This window comes from Pseudochaenichthys georgianus, chromosome 8 (assembly GCF_902827115.2).
Source record: "Pseudochaenichthys georgianus chromosome 8, fPseGeo1.2, whole genome shotgun sequence".
Taxonomy (NCBI): Eukaryota; Metazoa; Chordata; class Actinopteri; order Perciformes; family Channichthyidae; genus Pseudochaenichthys; species Pseudochaenichthys georgianus.
This window is the reverse complement of record NC_047510.2, coordinates 9,128,345-9,146,451: the sequence shown is the minus strand read 5'-3', so window position 1 is coordinate 9,146,451 and position 18,107 is coordinate 9,128,345. Positions and strand designations below refer to the sequence as shown.

The following is an 18,107-nucleotide window of genomic DNA, read 5'->3' as shown; positions in this document are numbered from 1 at the left end:
GTCCCTATTATGTTTTGGGGGGTTTCCTGTGTGTAATATAGATATTTGTGCATGTAAATGGTCTGCCAAGGCTAAAACCCATGTTTTCCCTCCAGAGGGAGTTTCTCTCCCACACACCCTGCCTGAAACGCCTCCATTGGTCAGTGGACTTCCCTAACAGAGTGACTTCACTATGTAACACTCGCGCTTCTATTGGCTAGCGCTCCAACACATTGTAAGAGAAAGGATAACACAACTGTGAAATAAGACTAAGTCCAAATACAGTATCTTCCTATGTCACACGCCAGTCCATCTGTTAAATAACTGTCATGTAATATTAAACACATTCAAACGCATAACCTGGGATTTACGTGACAACTTATAGAGCAATAATCGATAAAATAATGATTTTCTGCCCTAATGTAAACTATCACAGGATGTCTCAGCGACGTGGGGCAGACTTGTCTTTATTGGAACACAATAGGTATATATCGGTTTCACCAGTGCAGAGATGAAACTACTGTGGAAGGTAATTAGACTACAGGACAGCATACAAACACTGAAGACAGCATGGGGTAAAGGACTGACCTTTAGGGGACAGCAGGTGTCCACATCCTGTTAGAATCGCGTTACTGAAACCACTGTAGGGTGACAGCATACACAGTCCATCGGAAGTCAGGAGAAGGTCATTCATTATTAAACTACAGCTTCTGTTCAGATGTAAACTCCAATAAATGTTGCTCAGAAAATCAAAGTTATGACTTAAAATATGCAAAGTAAGCAGCCTCAGAAGTTTGTTCAATGGCGTCCTAAAACATGATCCAGAAAACCATTCATTTAAAATGTCAAGAAGACAGTGTTGCACAGTGATGGGAGGCAGTTCGTCAAAGGTCACATTGGCACTTGAGTGAAAGAGTGAAAAAGTGTCAGGACTATTACCGTGTGCCAATAGAAAAAGTGGCTCAGTATGACCCGGGTCAAATCTCCAACCAGCCACCTTTTGGGTGAAGTCTTTGTACCAACAGCCCATTCATTTCATTTCATTTCAAACCTTTATTTATACAGATAAAATCCCATTGAGATCATTGATCTCTTTTCCAAGGGAGACCTGTTCAAGTAGTTCCACATGAAACATAAAAGCATAAATAGAACAACAAAAGGACATCATCCAGCATCATTTACAAAATTATCCACATAAACAGGTACCAACAGCTTCCGATTGAGTAGCATCCAACCGAGCTTTAAAAACATTTAGTGGCACCAGATTGTTCAGTTTCCATTTAATTTGCAGACTATTCCAAGACAGAGGAGCTGCGCATCTAAAAGCTGTCTTCCCTAAGACAGTCCTAGCAGTTGGCACATTTAATAAAACCACAGCATTCGATCTCAGGCAGTAGCCACTTACAATTCTCCGTGAGATCAGGGAGCAGATATAAGATGGAAGTTTCCCTAACATGGCTTTGTATATAAAAATGTACCAGTGACTGAGCCTCCGTACAGTTAGTGAAAGCAAACCAGCCCTTGCATACAGGGTACAGTGATGGGTTAATGCTTTACAGTTTGTCACAAATCTCAGAGCACTGTGATACGCAGCATCTAACTTGACCAGGCAATTGGCAGGTGCATTCATATAGACCAGATCCCCATAGTCCAGCACAGGTAAAAAGGTCACAGTGACTAGCCTGTTCCTGGCTTCAAGCGAGAAACAGGACTTGTTCCTGGAGAAGAAACCTAGCCTAACCCTCAGCTTTGTAAGCAGATTATGACCTGAAGTTTAAAAGAGAGACAATCATCAAGTCAGATACCAGGTATTTGTAACAGGCAACAACTTCAAGTTTTGTTCCTTGCGTAGTTACAATATCTAAAACAGGCTCTGGTGTCTTTTTTGCTTTTGAAAAGAGCATTACCTTGGTTTTATCCACATTTAAAAGAAGCTTTAATTCAGAGAACTGAGTCTGAATAGTGTTAAAAACAGCCTGTAATTTAACAACAGCCTCCTTAATGGTGGGACCTGCACAATACATCACAGTATCATCCGCATAAAAATGTAAAGTAGCTTCATCCACATTATCACCTAAACTGTTAATATATATGGAGAATAAAGGTGGTCCTAAAACAGAACCCTGTGGTACACCATTAGAAATGTTTAACCACTCAGAAGACAGTCCATCAAAATGAACACATTGGGACCTTTCATAGAGGTAGTTTACAAACCACCCCACTGCAAGGCTGGATATGCCTATACTGAGTAGCCTCTGCCCATCAGCAAGCTTCAGGCGCTTTGCAGTTAAAAAAAACCCGGAGGCCTTGTGGGCTTAAAGCCAACATTTTAATAAGCACACTGACTGTGGACCTGTTGAGGCGAAACCTGACCAAAGGGCATGTTTGACACAAGGCCACACAGGGTGAGCAAATGTTCGTAACAAATTCACCCTAGAGGCTTCAGGCAGGGCAGATCAAAAATTCAAAAAAAGTCACCAGGGAACAAGAACTTGACAGTATCTTAAAAGTATAAATACATAATCCAGACAAAGGTGCTAGTTGTTATGAAAAGGATTAGTGGGATCTATTTAAAAATGTCTCCCCTGTTTGGAAGCCATTTGTACTCGTCTTGACATTTCCAAAAGACCTGCTGCGCTCAAATTGTAACGAGTGCTGGCATTATCACTGGAGTGTTCATTTGAGATTCTTATGAGGGCGGTTGGATATTGAAGATGACAACAACTAATCAATTAGACCCGCGGCCTCTCAGATATTGCCACGCTGCAGTCGCCCCATCTCTGCTACCGAGAAATAATACGTCTGACTCCGTCCCTCTTATGAGGGCGCATTAATCTTAACCCTCCTCATAAACACCATTAGACGAACGTACGCGTCTCTCAACACGTACCGCCGCACATTGTTCAGCCAGCGTTAATTAGCGTCATCATACCCAATTGTTTACTTGTGGTGAATGATCATTTAATTAGGTGACTTCAGTTGGAGGATGCAAATATTATGGATAGATTATAACGTGATCAGTTGCAAACGGCTCCTGCAGCGGCTTAAGGTAGCTTAACTCTGTAGGACAAGTATCAATCACATTTATATGTAAATAGATGTAATTATCTGTTCTAATCATCACACATTACTCATGAGGCAGGGAGGAGAAGGGCGCTTGTTGCTCTGCTTCTTTGAAAGCTGCAAAAGTGTGAAGGAGACAAAGCCACTCAAAAACGTGCAGCGCCGAGCTAAGAAATGTTTCACGGCTGTAAAATAACACCCACTTACTCAAAAGCCTCCTCATAAAGGATTCTGTGAGCAGTCACTGAACGGCGAGACACTGATGCTATTTTTTTATCAAGGAACACCAAGGTTAGGTTAGCCTAGTTTTAGAAATATCATGTTTCAAGAATTTCAAGTCACCAATATTCAAGCACTGCAAAGATACCATCTCAAAGAGTCATTGTGTGCATTTGGAAGGCGTTTTATCTCAAAACAAGTGGAAAATGAACACACCTACCAAAAACCAACATTAGGGTACATTTATTTTGTTTTCAAGCCTTCTCCAAACTGCCCAAAATGACGGCTTAGGAATACAGAATCCATTGTTTAAAGATATTTTCTACCTAAAAATGCTGAAATCACCTACAAAATGTGTAAACTAGGGTAAAAACGTCCTTAGGTCACTGAAATCCATAAATTATAAAATAAAAACTACCTTCCCCTGTGTATTAGATTTTTCAATAACACACCCTTCACCTTCAGGCTGATGTATCTCTTCTCCATTGGCCTTCACACTCTGGAGAGAACAAGGGTTTATCTGCAAGAATGTTGGATTTCAGTGAAGAAATCACAAGGTCAGCCTGAGGGTGGAAAAACAAGCGGCTGTGCCTTCTCTTGACTGGAAAAGCATGTCAGGAGTGCATGATGCGCCCAGGAGCTGTGACACACAATCCCTAATCGATAGAGGAGAAACAGAGATGTCGTCATGTGTAATGCCTAGCCGGTGGCCTCGGTCTCTGTTTTCTGTGGACAGGAGGGAGGGCTGTCTGAAGATCACACACGGATCCGTCAGAATTATAGATGGGGCTGAAAGACATGGTGAGAAACTCTAAGCAGCTAACTCTATGGAAAAAGCTGCATCGAGTAAATGGAAATGTACAGTACCTTAGTGCAGTGGTGAAAGTTTACTGCATTTTTCTCATACTGCCTGTGCTGCAACACCTCTTTTCACCCTCTGTCTGAAACCAGAGCTAATTCTGCTCTGATTGGTTAGCTGGCTGGCTCTAGCAAGGTAACAAGGTATTTGAACACTGCAGTATTATTACTTTTACTTAAGTGTAAGATCTGTGTACCACCTCTGCTAAAGTGCATATCAGTAGCAACAAGTATTCTTCAGTTGTTTGTTCAGTTCCTCTGAATTCTACATACTGCATGACCGCGCAGTCGTGTCTGATCAGTGTAAGCTTTTGTAAACTCAAAGAAGCGTCTCAACTGTAATGCTTTGCTTAACTTTTTGTGAAAGATGTAAACATTTAGATTTAGCATTATGTAGATACGCTGATGAATGACAGCAAGCAGCCGAGCTCGGGCTCTTAATTGCAAAGTCATTAAAAGATCTCAGATGTAATTTTCCAGTTTGCGGTGTCTTCACAAAGCCTGCCTTTTTCTCCTTCATTTAATCATTTCATCAGCCTGCTCATCAACAGTTGCTTTGTGCCAAACTATCAACGTAATTACGGGGAAAACATAGAGCATAATTATGGAAAATGGATAATTCATTTTTGGAACACTATGCTGCCTTTCCTTTACACCAAACCTGATAAGAAAGTCTGAAAATGCTCAGTGTGTCTTCTCTTAATTACTTTCGACACATATTTTCTTGTGTTCGTGCCTTGAGTTTTATTAAATTCTGCTTTGAACCATTGAAGTTTCATCATGAAACTATTTCCAACAAAAAGCCCCATTCTATAGATGTTCTCTAAGAACAGATGCCAGTTAAAAACTAATTGCACTTTCTCTTGAGTTCAATGAATAGAAAAGGAGCTAAAACGTTTCTTTAATTACCTTAAGAATCACTGAAACAGTGTTTTCTTTGTTACAGGGTTTAAAGAGGTGGGACCTTTTGATTTATTTGGCGTTTTTAAAATACAATGTATTACACTGTGTGGACAAAAGTATGTGGACCCTTACATTTTATAGTCGTTAATGATGCTTGAACACCCAAAACCAGAAACTACTAAAGATAGCTGCAGATTGTATTGCTCCACCTCTTACTTCTCTTTTTAACCTCTCCCTCAGCACAAATGCAATTCCAAAAGTATGGAAGTCAGCTTATGTCTTGCCTTTACTGAAAGGAGGGGAAGCAACTATTTTATATAACTATAGGCCAATCTCTAAATTGTCAGTTCTGGCGAAGATGCTCGAACGCCTAGTGAGTGAACAAGTAAAGGAGTTTTTATGTAAAAATGATATCTTGTCGAAACATCAGTCAGGCTTCAGAAAAAAACATAGCACCATCACTGCGACAATGAAAGTGGTGAATGACATTACGAGTATTTTAGATAATAAGCAGAGTTGTGCAGCTCTATTTATTGACCTTTCCAAAGCATTTGATACCGTCTGGGACTCCCAGCAGCTTCTACTGAAGCCTTCCGAGTAAATCGCCAGAACGCCGACACCTGCGCTGGGCTAATGATAATAATGCTAATGCAAGGATAATAAAATGGCGGCTTCACAAAACTTTTTGGGAGTTTTATGGGGCGTGGTTTGCATTCCGCCCAGGCAATCAGACATAGGAACCTTTTTCTCCCACGAAAGTCCCTGCTCTCTAGCATGGACTGAAAACGGGGTAAAAATGGTTCTGATGGACTTTCGAAAACAGTTCTAAATTGGTTTGAATCCTACTTAAAGGACAGAAACAACTTTGTTTCTATAGGTAAATACACATCTGAGTTGACAAATATGACATGTGGGGTACCTCAAGGCTCCATCTTGGGGCCTCTTTTCTTTAACATCTACATGCTACCACTGGCTCAGATAATGAAAAACAACAAAATAAGTTACCATAGCTATGCGGATGACACACAAATGTACTTAACAATTTCACCAGGAGACTATGCTCCAATTCAAACACTGAGTAAGTGCATTGAACAAATAAATGACTGGATGTGTCAGAACTTTCTCCAATTAAATAAAGATAAAACTGAGGTAATGGTTTTTGGAGCCAAGGCAGAACGTATAAAAGTTAGCGCTGAGCTTCAGTCTGCAATGTTCAAAACAACAGATAAAGCCAAAAATCTAGGTGTAGTCATGGACTCTGACCTGAGTTTCAACAGTCACATTAAAACAGTTACTAAATCAGCCTACTATCACCTTAAGAACATATCTAGGATTAAAAGACTAATGTCACAGCAGGATTTGGAAAAACTTGTCCATGCTTTTATCTTCAGTAGACTGGACTACTGCAATGGTTTCTTCACAGGTCTCACTAAAAAATCTATTAGAAAGCTGCAGCTAATTCAGAACGCTGCTGCTCGAGTCCTCACTAACACTAAGAAAGTGGATCACATCACTCCTGTTCTGAAGTCTTTACACTGGCTTCCTGTGTGTCAAAGAATATATTTCAAAATACTGCTGCTGGTTTATAAAGCTTTGAATGGTTTAGGCCCAAAATACATTTCTGACCTCCTGCTAACTTATGAACCATCCAGATCTCTCAGGTCTTCAGGGACTGGTCAGCTTTCTGTCCTCAGAGTCAGAACTAAACATGGTAAAGCAGCGTTCAGTTATTATGCTCCAAATATCTGGAACAAACTCCCTGAAAACTGCAGGTCCGCTGCAACTCTGACTACTTTTAAATCCAGACTAAAGACTTTTCTTTTTGCCGCTGCTTTTAATTGAACTATTCACATCTTAAACTGCACTGTAACTTTTATCCATGTATTTTTTCTTTTAATGTTTATTTTATTATCTTTTCTTTTTAATGACTGATTTTAAATGCCATTTTCTTAATGTCTTTCGTTTTTTGTAAAGCACTTTGAATTGCCTTGTGTTGAAAGGTGCTACATGTATATAAATAAACGTGCCTTGCCTTGGTGAACTAATTTAGTTCCTGGGGCTTTTTGGTGTGAACGCAAATATATCGTAGTTCTGATTAACTATTGTGGGAAAAGTACTCCGGTGTATTGGGGACAGGGAGGTTAATTGCGCTGGCATGTGAGAGAAGACGGAGAGGAGAGTGAACAGGCGTGTTAGCGGCAGAGAGGAAGAGACAAATAATTACACATGGCGCTCTCCAAGAAGAGGAAAGTGGAAGGTGAGAACAGAGCTTTTAACCCCGAGTGGACAGACTCATTCATGTTCATCCTGCCCACTGGAATCACAGAACCAGTGTGTTTCATTTGTTCAGAGACCGTGGTGCTAAAAATGCCAAAACGCCACTATGAGACAAAACAGAAAGTGTTTGACCGAACATTCCCTCTCAAGTCAGAACTGAGGTCACAAAAAATAAGCAGTCTCAGAGCCCTATATGATCAGTCCACCAGGATCAAAATTAAAACTAAATATCGTTCCAGGGCAGGCTAACCAATGAGCACCTGCATGTGTATGAGAATGGCCCTGACACCATTTCAGCCCAGATTTACAAACTCCTGGCAGGACAAGCTCGAGCTCAATTCTCGCACTGAATAAAAAAAAGTGAGTGAGGGACTGCAATATAAGAGGGAAAGAAAGAGAAACTTTGAAACTGTTCAATTGTTATGATGTGTAAAGACTGATATTGTTCTATAATCGGCTGAAACTATTAAGTCATGATGTGAAACGGTTAACAAAGAAAAAGGGAAACTCAAGCTGCTGCTACACTTTATTTTATTTATCTAAAATTAAGCACTTTTAAGATGCACATATTTTCAAAAGCTATTTGATTTATTTTCTCTATTTTATTTTTAAATGCAGCCCGAGAGGAACATTACACATATCCACAGTATTTACTATATCTATATAGTTCAATGTTACTTTACAATAAATATGGTTGTTTTTGAATTGTACTTTCTTTATTTGATTGGCAGTCAGTTGTTGATTACATGCAGATGTTGATAAAGCCACAGGCTACTTCAATATATATCACACTAATTCATAAAGCAAGTTAGACATTTTGAAGTTCTGGACCTTTGCACGGGGACATTTTCTCTAACTGGACCTCGTTGAATTGTAGTTGAATACCCCTGCTCTAGATCTAGTCTCTAGTAATTCTGCTCAAAGTGCAACAGATTGAAGCATTTTACTTTAAAATGTTAAAACAAATCTTTCCGGGGGGGCATACCCCCGAACCCCTAGAGCAGTGGTTCCCAAACGGTGTGCCGCGGCACACTGGTGTGCCGTGAGGCAAGTCCGGGTGTGCCGTGGGATTTTGTGACAACCATACGTTATTATTGTAATATACAACTACACAAAAATAATTACTTTTAAATGTACTATATCAGTACTGTTAGAGAATATTTTCCTGTTATCTGTGCAGGGGAGAATTTTAGTGTTTTCCTATGTGTCTTGCCTGCAACTTAGAGCAGGGCACAGGTCAAAGGTCCTGCCTTCCTGTGGGGGGAGTGTGGCCAACTGCGCAGATGACTTTAACAGATTTTCTTTGTCTCTAAACATGTGTGATCGATTAGGATGGAAAAGAGCGCGAATGTCTTGTGAATGCTCCCGGCCGTTGGATCTCTCAATAAATCCCAGTGTTTGACATTCAGAATTCCTGCTCCTCCCGTGTCTCTCTGAGTCCTGATTTCCATTGCAACAGAAGTTTCCCTTACAAGTACTTTGTAGGTTTATATGTACGTAATCTGCGCGACTTGCACGTCCACATCTCCACGTGCAGTGCTGCATAAACATGGCTGAGTCAGCGATAACTTTCGAGGGGTGGAGGTATGCCCATTATTTTGAGTTTGTCCGAAGAATAGACAGGAATGTGACGGTGAGGTGCAAACTGTGTCCAGGCCAGAAGCTGTTATCCACTGCTGTAAACACCACGTCAAACCTCAACAAACACCTGCAAAGAACACATGCTAAGGTGAAGCTACCGCACACGCTATTTGTTGTTTGTTTATATCACGTAGTCTGTTCTTCTTCTCTGTCTTCCGGTTGTTGCCTGTTTTGAATGACAAATACACACTACCGCCGCCTGCTGGTAAGGAAAGTTATTGCCACTCACGCATGCACAGTTCGTACGTGCTCGGCGAGTAAAGTAACGAGTAAAGTAACGAGTTACTTTATGTAGATAGTAACGAAGTAGTGTAATATATTACTTTTTTAAAGTAATATGTAATATATTACATTTTTTTAGTAACGACCCCATCTCTGGAGTTGGCGTTCTGTACTCTGATTTACATGAAGAACAACAGGAGGTCACGGCTCTCTGTTGAACAGGACTTGCGAGTGGCCCTCTCCTCAGTGCCACCAAGGATTAAAAAATTATGCACGCCCCGACAGGCACATGTATCTCACTAATTTGTAAGTCGGCAAAATATTTACAATAGCACATGTTTCAATGCTGATTGCTGAAATGTTACATTTATAATTTGTAGTTCAGGACCATGGACAATGCAGCTTCCTTGCATTGACAGTTCTCTGTGCTGAATTTCTGCTGAGTTTCCTTTGCCTAATTTTTTATTGTGTGACCTGTCTGGTTTAAATGAGTGTGTTGCTGCTTTGATGAAGCCTAATTTGATAAAGTTTCAAATTAATTTCTGAAATATTTCGTTAATAAATATTTCATGAGTAATATAGTTGTCTTTGTCATATTTTATTTGGCATTAGTAAATAATTATGCACATTTACAGATATTTTACATGATATGAGTGATAACACGTGTTATAAGGGCTATTTTGCACAATAGGTATGCCTTGAGATTTTTTTTTTCATCCACCCACCAATTAAAACATGTTCATACAATAATTAATACATTTGAAACCTTCTTAATGTATATAACCAACATGTCAATACGTTTCAGTTTTTGTAGTGTATTGGTCTTTTGTAGAGATTTTTCATTTATTCTTTATATATTCTATTGTGTACTGCTTGAAGGGGGGCGGCACCAAATCATAATCTCGCCTAGGGCACCAAAATGTCTAAGACCGGCCCTGAGCATAATGGGTTTGTTCTGATTGACATTAGCAGTGCGTGGTATAAAAACTGCCTTTTATTTTGATACATTTCTGGTTTCTGAAGCGTCACGCCAATACAGCCTCAGGACTTTAATGCATTGCTGTTTTTGGGATGAATAACAAGGGAAACCTGGCTCACGGTTGATGTTGCTCATCATCCAAATGTGTTAGGTTGTTGAGGTCAAAGCTCAGTAGAGACCAGTGAAGTTCCTACTTTGAAAAAAATGTTCTTATGGACCTGGTTGGTTGCTTTGTGCATGTGGACAATATGTTTATCCATCTCCCGCTTTAAGATCTCACTAAATGTCTCCATTCTTTTGGTCATATTATGTTTTAGAATCCACAGGTTTCTCTCAAGACCTCGACATCATCCCAGCCTCAGCTGTCAACGTTGATCACTGGCCTCTTTGTTCACCGAGTCCCATATACTACGGCAAGGATAACGGCAGCTTTGTATGATGTTACTTCTGACATATCGGAGAAGACATCAGATAAATCTGTGCTTATCCTTGTTAGTAAATCACAGACTCCCTGAGGCCCAGCTCATGACACAGTATAGGTGAGACCTTGGTGTTCGTGTGGACCGATGATTTCTGTTTTGCACATCTGATAACACTTATTTTGAATAAATATGTTTTAAAATACTTTTGTATCCTGTTTTTTTCTTTGTTTGATTTGTAGAAAATATGTCAAATGTCAAAGTAATTTAAAATAGTTTGAAATAAAAAAGCCTGAAAAATATTTAAAAGTATATGTATTCAAAATAAGTGTTATACTGTAACAACAACATAACCATTGATGTGTTAAGAGATTTTGGTAGCACTACATCTTAAGAAAATTAAGTTATTGTATTTTCCTATGAGTATATGTTTTCGGCGTTGCAGTTTGCTGACAAAGCACTCCTCTCTCCTCCAGCTGCAGATTGTGACCAATTCTTGATGTTTAGCTCGGATGACGGCGCGTATTGAACTGTTCTGATAAAAATGACTCTGTAGCTCGTTGTCTACCTTGCTATGATTGTAAAGTTGTGTTTGTATTTTTACAACGTTATGTTCATGAATTATTGATCCTTGAAATTCGAATCTGTCAATAACTCAGCTCAGAGTATGCTTTGCGACGTGCATGTCCCCTCGCTCTGTTCTCTTGAGGTGTCTTTCACTTACTGTAAGTGAAACCCGTGCCTATTGCCAAGCACTGATGTTATATCTTTATATTTAAGGCCAAGCTCAAAGCAAAATCGATGAACCGGTTTTGCGAGATCTCGCAAAGGTTTTGCGATATCGCACAACATTTTTTTTCTTTTTCATATAATTTGTTTCCCTTCTCCATGTCCCTATAGGGGCTCCGTAGAAATGACTGAGTGAAGTGCACTGTGCAAGTATATACTTTTTAAATCCCCAGCATACTGAAATGTGCAATTATCTTGGGTATTACATCGACGAAAAGATGACAGATGCGTTGTCAACAAGTTGGCGACATGTCATCAAAGATGAGTTACAGCCCATAGATTAAAGTATCAGCTTCATGCATGGCATACATCCAGCTCTCTTTGTTTTGCACTCTAACACTTGTCTAAAACACAACATCCACAACAAATGACATGATTTATTGTTGTTTGTATCAAATATTTGCCATTTAGATGGGAAGTTTAGTAAAAATCAGTTCACAAACAAATAAAAGGGAGGATTACCTGACTTTAAAGGGAATATTTGTTTAAATAGCACAACTTGCCATTAAATAGGACATCATATGCACATTTTCAGGTTCTTATTTGTATTTTGTGCGTCTTTTCAGGTTTTAACAACTGCACTGAATTACTACTACAATGTTATTCCTTCAGATCATGAGATTGTAAATTGTTTCGATTCCATTGTAACTTCAGATGTTGGTACTTCATGAACATCACAGGTCCATTAGAGGTTAAATCCTGGGTAGTTAGAAGGTTAAGACGCTTGAAATGAAAGATCTTGAAGTCACTTTGCCTCTCCATCACACACATGCGTGTACATACACAAGGGCAGTGCGAGGTGATCTGTCCCACCAGGTCCACATGGTGCACTCTGCCAGCATAATGACATTGCGTGGGCTCTCTCCTCTGCCAGCGTCTGTCCATCAGCTTCCCCAGAGCGAGCCGTTTAAAATGGATCTGGGTCACAGTGGGATCCCCTCTGTCCACCCGCTGGAACTTGGAAGCATTCGATTCATTTGTGACAGAGCTGCCAGCATTACTACAGCCAATCCTTATGACACTCTTCACTGTCAGCGAGAGCTGCAGCAATATGTATTAACACTTAGCAGGTACTATGTGCTCTCGTATACAATGCACATAGTCCTAAACTGGATCCAGAGTGTCAGTGTGAATGGAAAAACTGAAATCTATTAGGAAAAGAGGAAATCTTCAGACCTTTGCTCGACATTCTTAGTCGTGGTAAGGCTGCTACTGATGCTCATTATTGCCATTACACTTTCCTATTGAGATTATTTAATTATTGCTGTCAAAAATGTTTGCTCATAAACATTTAGAAATGTCTGAGGAAAACAAATGTCACTTTAACAGTATACTTTAGTTATCTATATATCCATCTTTTGCAAAGGTAAATATGCCATAAATATATAAAGTATTAACTTGTACAACAAGATGCTGGAAAACGGATTAATGCCTTAATTTCAAGCCAACTTTACTGCAACTGTAAGGCAAAATGTAAACACACTACAATGTGAAAATATATTAGATCATCCTGTGTAGTTTTTAAATGTGCAGAAATTAATCCTAGAACACGGAAATGCGTTAAACAACTTTCGGATCCATCTGTGTCTGTGGTTAACACGAGCTGAAGAGATTTCCGCGTTTTGTTCTACAACATAAAATATGTCAGAAAACACCGCACTCGTGAATGTCCAAAGCTTCTATGTTTCATGTTTTCATGTTACACGTATCATCTCCTCTATCTTCCTCTTTAAACACTGTCCTATGGTTTGAAAAAAAATCTAATATGGTCCTTCAATATATTCACTGTACTTTATTTTGACTCAATCCCACATACAGTACATCCTCCTGCTGCTAACTAGATGTGCACTACTTGTGGATTATTCCCCAACATATTTACATTTTCGTCTTCTTTGTTACATGTAAAGTATTGTGTGTTTTCAATGTCTTAAAGGGGACCTATCATGCAAAATGCACTTTTTGATGTCTTTTATACATAAGTATGTGTCCCCGGCGTGTCAGGGACCTCACAAAGTGTCAGAAAGGAAAACCCTCTCTCTTTTCCTCCGTGCGCAAATCTGTGAAAACGGGGCTACAACGAGCTGATCTAGATTTGCCATCCGATATGATGTTATTTACGTCATATCGGATGGTACCCACGTGGTGGACCCACGGCCCTATCAGAAAGTTGCAATCAGAATCAATGCCTGACGTGTTTTGGACATAATATGGTCTTTGGTTACATTAGCAAGCATCGCTAACACTCAAAGCTAACCAGTACTGGAGAGAGCACATGTGTGAGCAGGAAATCAAAAGGAACTCACCTTGTGGTAAACCAGCAAGAGAGAAAGCCTTTGAGCTCCATACTGTTTCAGAAATAATCCTTGATGTGGTTATATTTATTTTGAAATTCAGTTCCTGACGGACGCCAAAAAAGCCCGAGATTATGGAATTAAACCAATAAATAAAAGCAAGGATAATTGAGTGTTATTGGTGAGTAAATAACAGTGTGTTATTTTGAAAAGAATAACAAATTAGAAGGAAAAAAAGATTTAAAAAATACAGATTTCAGTATCCTGAGGCTCTGAGCCCCATTTATTTTCCTCACAGACGGCAACAAAAGTCCGAAATTATACGATTTAAAATAAAAGCAATAACTGTGGCTTGATATTGAGTAAGAACATGTTTTTATGAACCACACAGCTTCCGGTCTTCCACGACCCGACCGGAGAGAAAGACGTGCTGCAGCCTGCAGGCACGAAACACATTACCAGTAGAAATACATTGCTTTTAAAATCGTGCTGTGCAACACGAAAAAAAGGGGCAAATCGTGTTGGTGAACACGAATCAATAGATTAAAAATCGTGTTGGTGAACACGAAATGCCGTGAGACTGGGTTGGACCTCAACCCCTTCCAACAGCTCTGGGATGAAGTCGCTTGCCAACTGTGAGCCAGATCTTATCACTACCGTCAGTGTTGGCCCTCACTAATGCGTTCCTCGCTGAATGTGAACAAATCCCTGCAGCCATGTTCAAAAATCTGTTGGGAAAAATAACCAGCACATTGGAATGACACTTCCAATAATCACATATGGCTGTAAGGCTCCAGTGCCCACATACTTTTATAGAGTTTTCCACAAATTGCTCTGTCAGAGTTTCTGCACATGTCAAGTCTGTGCATGAGGTGCAAATGGAGAGTGACAAACGATGGGAGGGACCCCATCCATTATTGCTGTTTCAGTTTATTGCAACAGCTGTGTACTCGCTTTTATTGACTAACCTGTCATTCTTGATGGAAGAGAATGTCTAAACTAATCAGATCTGGTGCTTGTGACTGTTAGATGATGATCCTGTCTTTGTCTCTTGGTGTAATATCCTGTCTTGCTAAGAATACCAGTTATAATAATGTCCTAACATTGACCTCCTTACACCAATAAATCGTTCAGATATGTTTTGTTGAAAACACTTACATTTTCAGGCATTTTCCTGCAGTTTTTCTCGATTGACCAAAGTAAACTAAAGCAGCCAAGCATCCAGCCTTTATAAATGGCAGCATCTAGTCTGAGTGCGTTCAAGCTATGTGCTTTGTGTTGAGTGCTTTCCTACTTTGCCAGGGCTGATTCATGCCCGGCTACATCTATCAAGTGCTGGGACTAGAGTCCGTATAAACAAATGACATATTAGTTTTTAAATGTGAGCTCTGTTTTGTGGCTGAGTTGCTGCAAACTAGTAGCAATAACAGTCTAATACCTCACATAAAGGGGATAATTGGATCACACGTACCCTGAACTTTAGATTACCGCAAAGAAAAACCATCGTCACAGGGTGATGAACTCTTGAACCTCTGTTAAACACACATTTTAATGTGTGAAATGTATGTGGCGGTGGTGAAGAAAAAAAGCCTTTTTTCCTGTTATTTATTTGGCGCTTTCATTTTTAGGTTCATGGCAGGGTAATTTAAATGAGCTCACAGTATATAATTGGTCCCTTGATCAAACCTGTGATTGGGAAGTGCAAAAAAATACTTGTTTTATGATTATGGTACACAGATACTTAAATCCATTTAAACCAGAGTGTTTTACATTCCTTCTTTTACCTTAACTGAATATCAATTTCAGTTGAGATTAGCTAGCAATTCCAAAACCACATTTCAATATGTGAGACTCGTCTTTATACTGGCTTAGATCTACAGATAAAAAACATTTGTCAGAAATGTCACATCCTCCCGCTGGGGAAGCAGTATCATTGAAATACAGGCACTGAACTTTAACAAAAGCAGAACACATCCCCCTGTCGTCTGTTCAAAGCTCGCTAAAGGGCTCATGTGTATTAGAGGCGGGTTTTTATTGTCTTTAGCACTCTTATAGGATGATAAATGAACATATTTAAATGCAAATAAGGTACAACTATCATATATCCCTGTTTTGTTTGCTCTGCTGTTCAGAAACACAAAGCGTAATTGAATCAAGGCAATATTTTCTCTCAGCTAAATGATTTCCCATAGCTGCTGGTGATGGAGGTCTCGGATGATGTTGCTTTTTTCTTAACCCACTCAAACAACCCATAACAATATTAACGCAACATCAAATTGACTCACTTACAGCTAAGATGGATCACCATGAGCTGTGGCTGCGTCCATGATACCATGTAAAGAGGCCGTAATCAATCATTGTTGGCAAAGTAGCACGACACCGTGGGTTCTGTCAACTGGAAGAAACACTCACAGTCCCATAACTGAGCTGTGACAGTTCTCCACTCACTTGAGACGCACTGAACAAATCAAAGCTCTCTTATCTGGGGAAACGGCAAACAGTGAGGAGACTGGGAGGGAGAGCCGGCTGATACTCACTCTTACACCAGGATAACATTTGTTACACTGCTTGCTGTACTTAACTTACAGGGGAATCAAAAATTCTATATACTTTTTTTCAACACAAGGTTATTTATACAGCGCATTACAGCACCTAAACATTTTTAATTCAAAGGGTTTGCATCATTTAGTTCTTCAACAAAGGGACCGTCACCCACATGGGGTCTTCAAAATTGCTACACAGGGGCCGGCAAAGTGTTTGATAAGTTATACTTAAGTGATGTCTGAAAATGCACATTAGGTTCATGAATCCAACATAAAACACACAACAACAAAAATAACCCATTTAATCTACACAACATTGACTCATTGTTAGTTGAAACGTCAATATATCGAAATGTGATGTAATGATTGTCCAACTGCTACCTATGCATTCCTGTGGAATCAGTAGCTTGCCTGTGCCAAAGCACTGTACGCAACCTTTCAGGTGAAATATTTACTACAAATTATTATTTGAATAGTAGTGTACGCATCATAAAAGGGAATGTGTATAGATGCCACTGCCTTAGTATAGGCCACATTACAAATGATTGAACGCTCAATCGAGCCAAGTCTGCTATGATTGGTTAGCTGGCAGGCTCTTTTGTATTTGGCCAGCCACTTAGAGATGTCCCGCCCCTTAGCCTATCACGTACAATGTGTTGGAGTGCTAGCCAAAATTAACGTGAGTGTTACTTGGTGATGTCACTATGTTACGGAAGTAAACAAAAGAGTCCAATGGAGGCGATAAACATGCACATAACCTATATAACACACTACAGGAAATGGATATCTCAACAAGCATAAAGGGGCCCCTTTAAACATACGTACGAAGAGTGCTCTTTAAGCTAAGGGGTCATGAAAAACATTGAAGACCCCTGCATTATGTCTTGAATTGGAGATACAGAAGAGAAGAGGGAGATGCCACAAAGGTTAAGAGGGAAACTGTATTTAAGTCATTTGATCACTCTCCCTTTAACATCAAGGGCAATGACTGTCATTTCTGATGTTCTTCTTGTCACTTGAATCTAGCGTTTTCAAAATAATATTTGACTCTGTTTGTCCTACAATAGGAAACCATCACCATGACTACCAACACAGCCACCTGGATTTGACAGCACTCACACCTAAACTGGGTAAGAAAACACATTAATGTCCTTAACTGGAGATGTGACATCACATGTGGTGCAAAAATCCCTATGTAGATCAGAACAATTACATTTGGAATGCGTGCCAGGAAAAGACACCCAAATTGATTTATCATAATCGGACCCGACTTGACTTTCCCAAATGACATGGATCGTTATCTGTCTCTATATGAAAGTCAGCCAAACAATGTTTCTAATAGATTATTTCCAATTTCAAGGACAATAATATATCTTTGACGGGGAAATAAAAATCTGAAGGACTGACAAAGAAGTCTTCGGAGAAAATGAGAAGCCGAACATTTATGATAATTAAAGTATCATCTGTGGATGTTGCTGCAGTTATTGGAAACTCAATTACTTTTATTGCCTCCCATCTATTTCTCTGAATGTGATTTTCTGTGAAAGGAGAGCAGCTTTTAGCGTGGAATTACCGAATGTTCCTGCTTCCAAACGGCAATGAAATGACGAGAGGGAGTCTGGCCCTACTCGTGATAAAATATCTCCCTGACATTCTAAAAACTGCAGAGACCGACTTTGAGTCATTATTCAAACTTTTTCCGCCGTTAATGGAGCGCTGTGGTCCACATTCCACTTGTGCGCCTCTTAAACAGGACAGCCTTTTTGCTTGGGAAATGGCTTTGAAAAGTACCGTTAGTACCAAATAAAACTCTTCAAACAGTCCTGTTGAAGCCTATATAGCTCCTGGTGAGGGAGGGTAGCTTTTAGGAATAATTCCAGAGTTGCTGGGTTGGATTCGATGTCTTAACTCGGGGCAGAATTCT

At 39.7% G+C, this 18,107-nt stretch overlaps 1 protein-coding gene across 4 annotated transcripts in view; it reads left to right on the top strand.

The window, feature by feature from the left end:
* Positions 1–18,107, top strand: part of LOC117450585 (protein shisa-6) — a 79,870-nt gene that overhangs the window by 49,297 nt on the left and 12,466 nt on the right. For all 4 annotated transcript variants that reach the window (XM_071203967.1, XM_071203969.1, XM_071203968.1 and 1 more), the window contains exon 5: positions 17,251–17,313. In XM_071203967.1, coding sequence (XP_071060068.1) covers positions 17,251–17,313 — 63 coding nt within the window. The remainder of the gene's footprint in view (positions 1–17,250; positions 17,314–18,107) is intronic.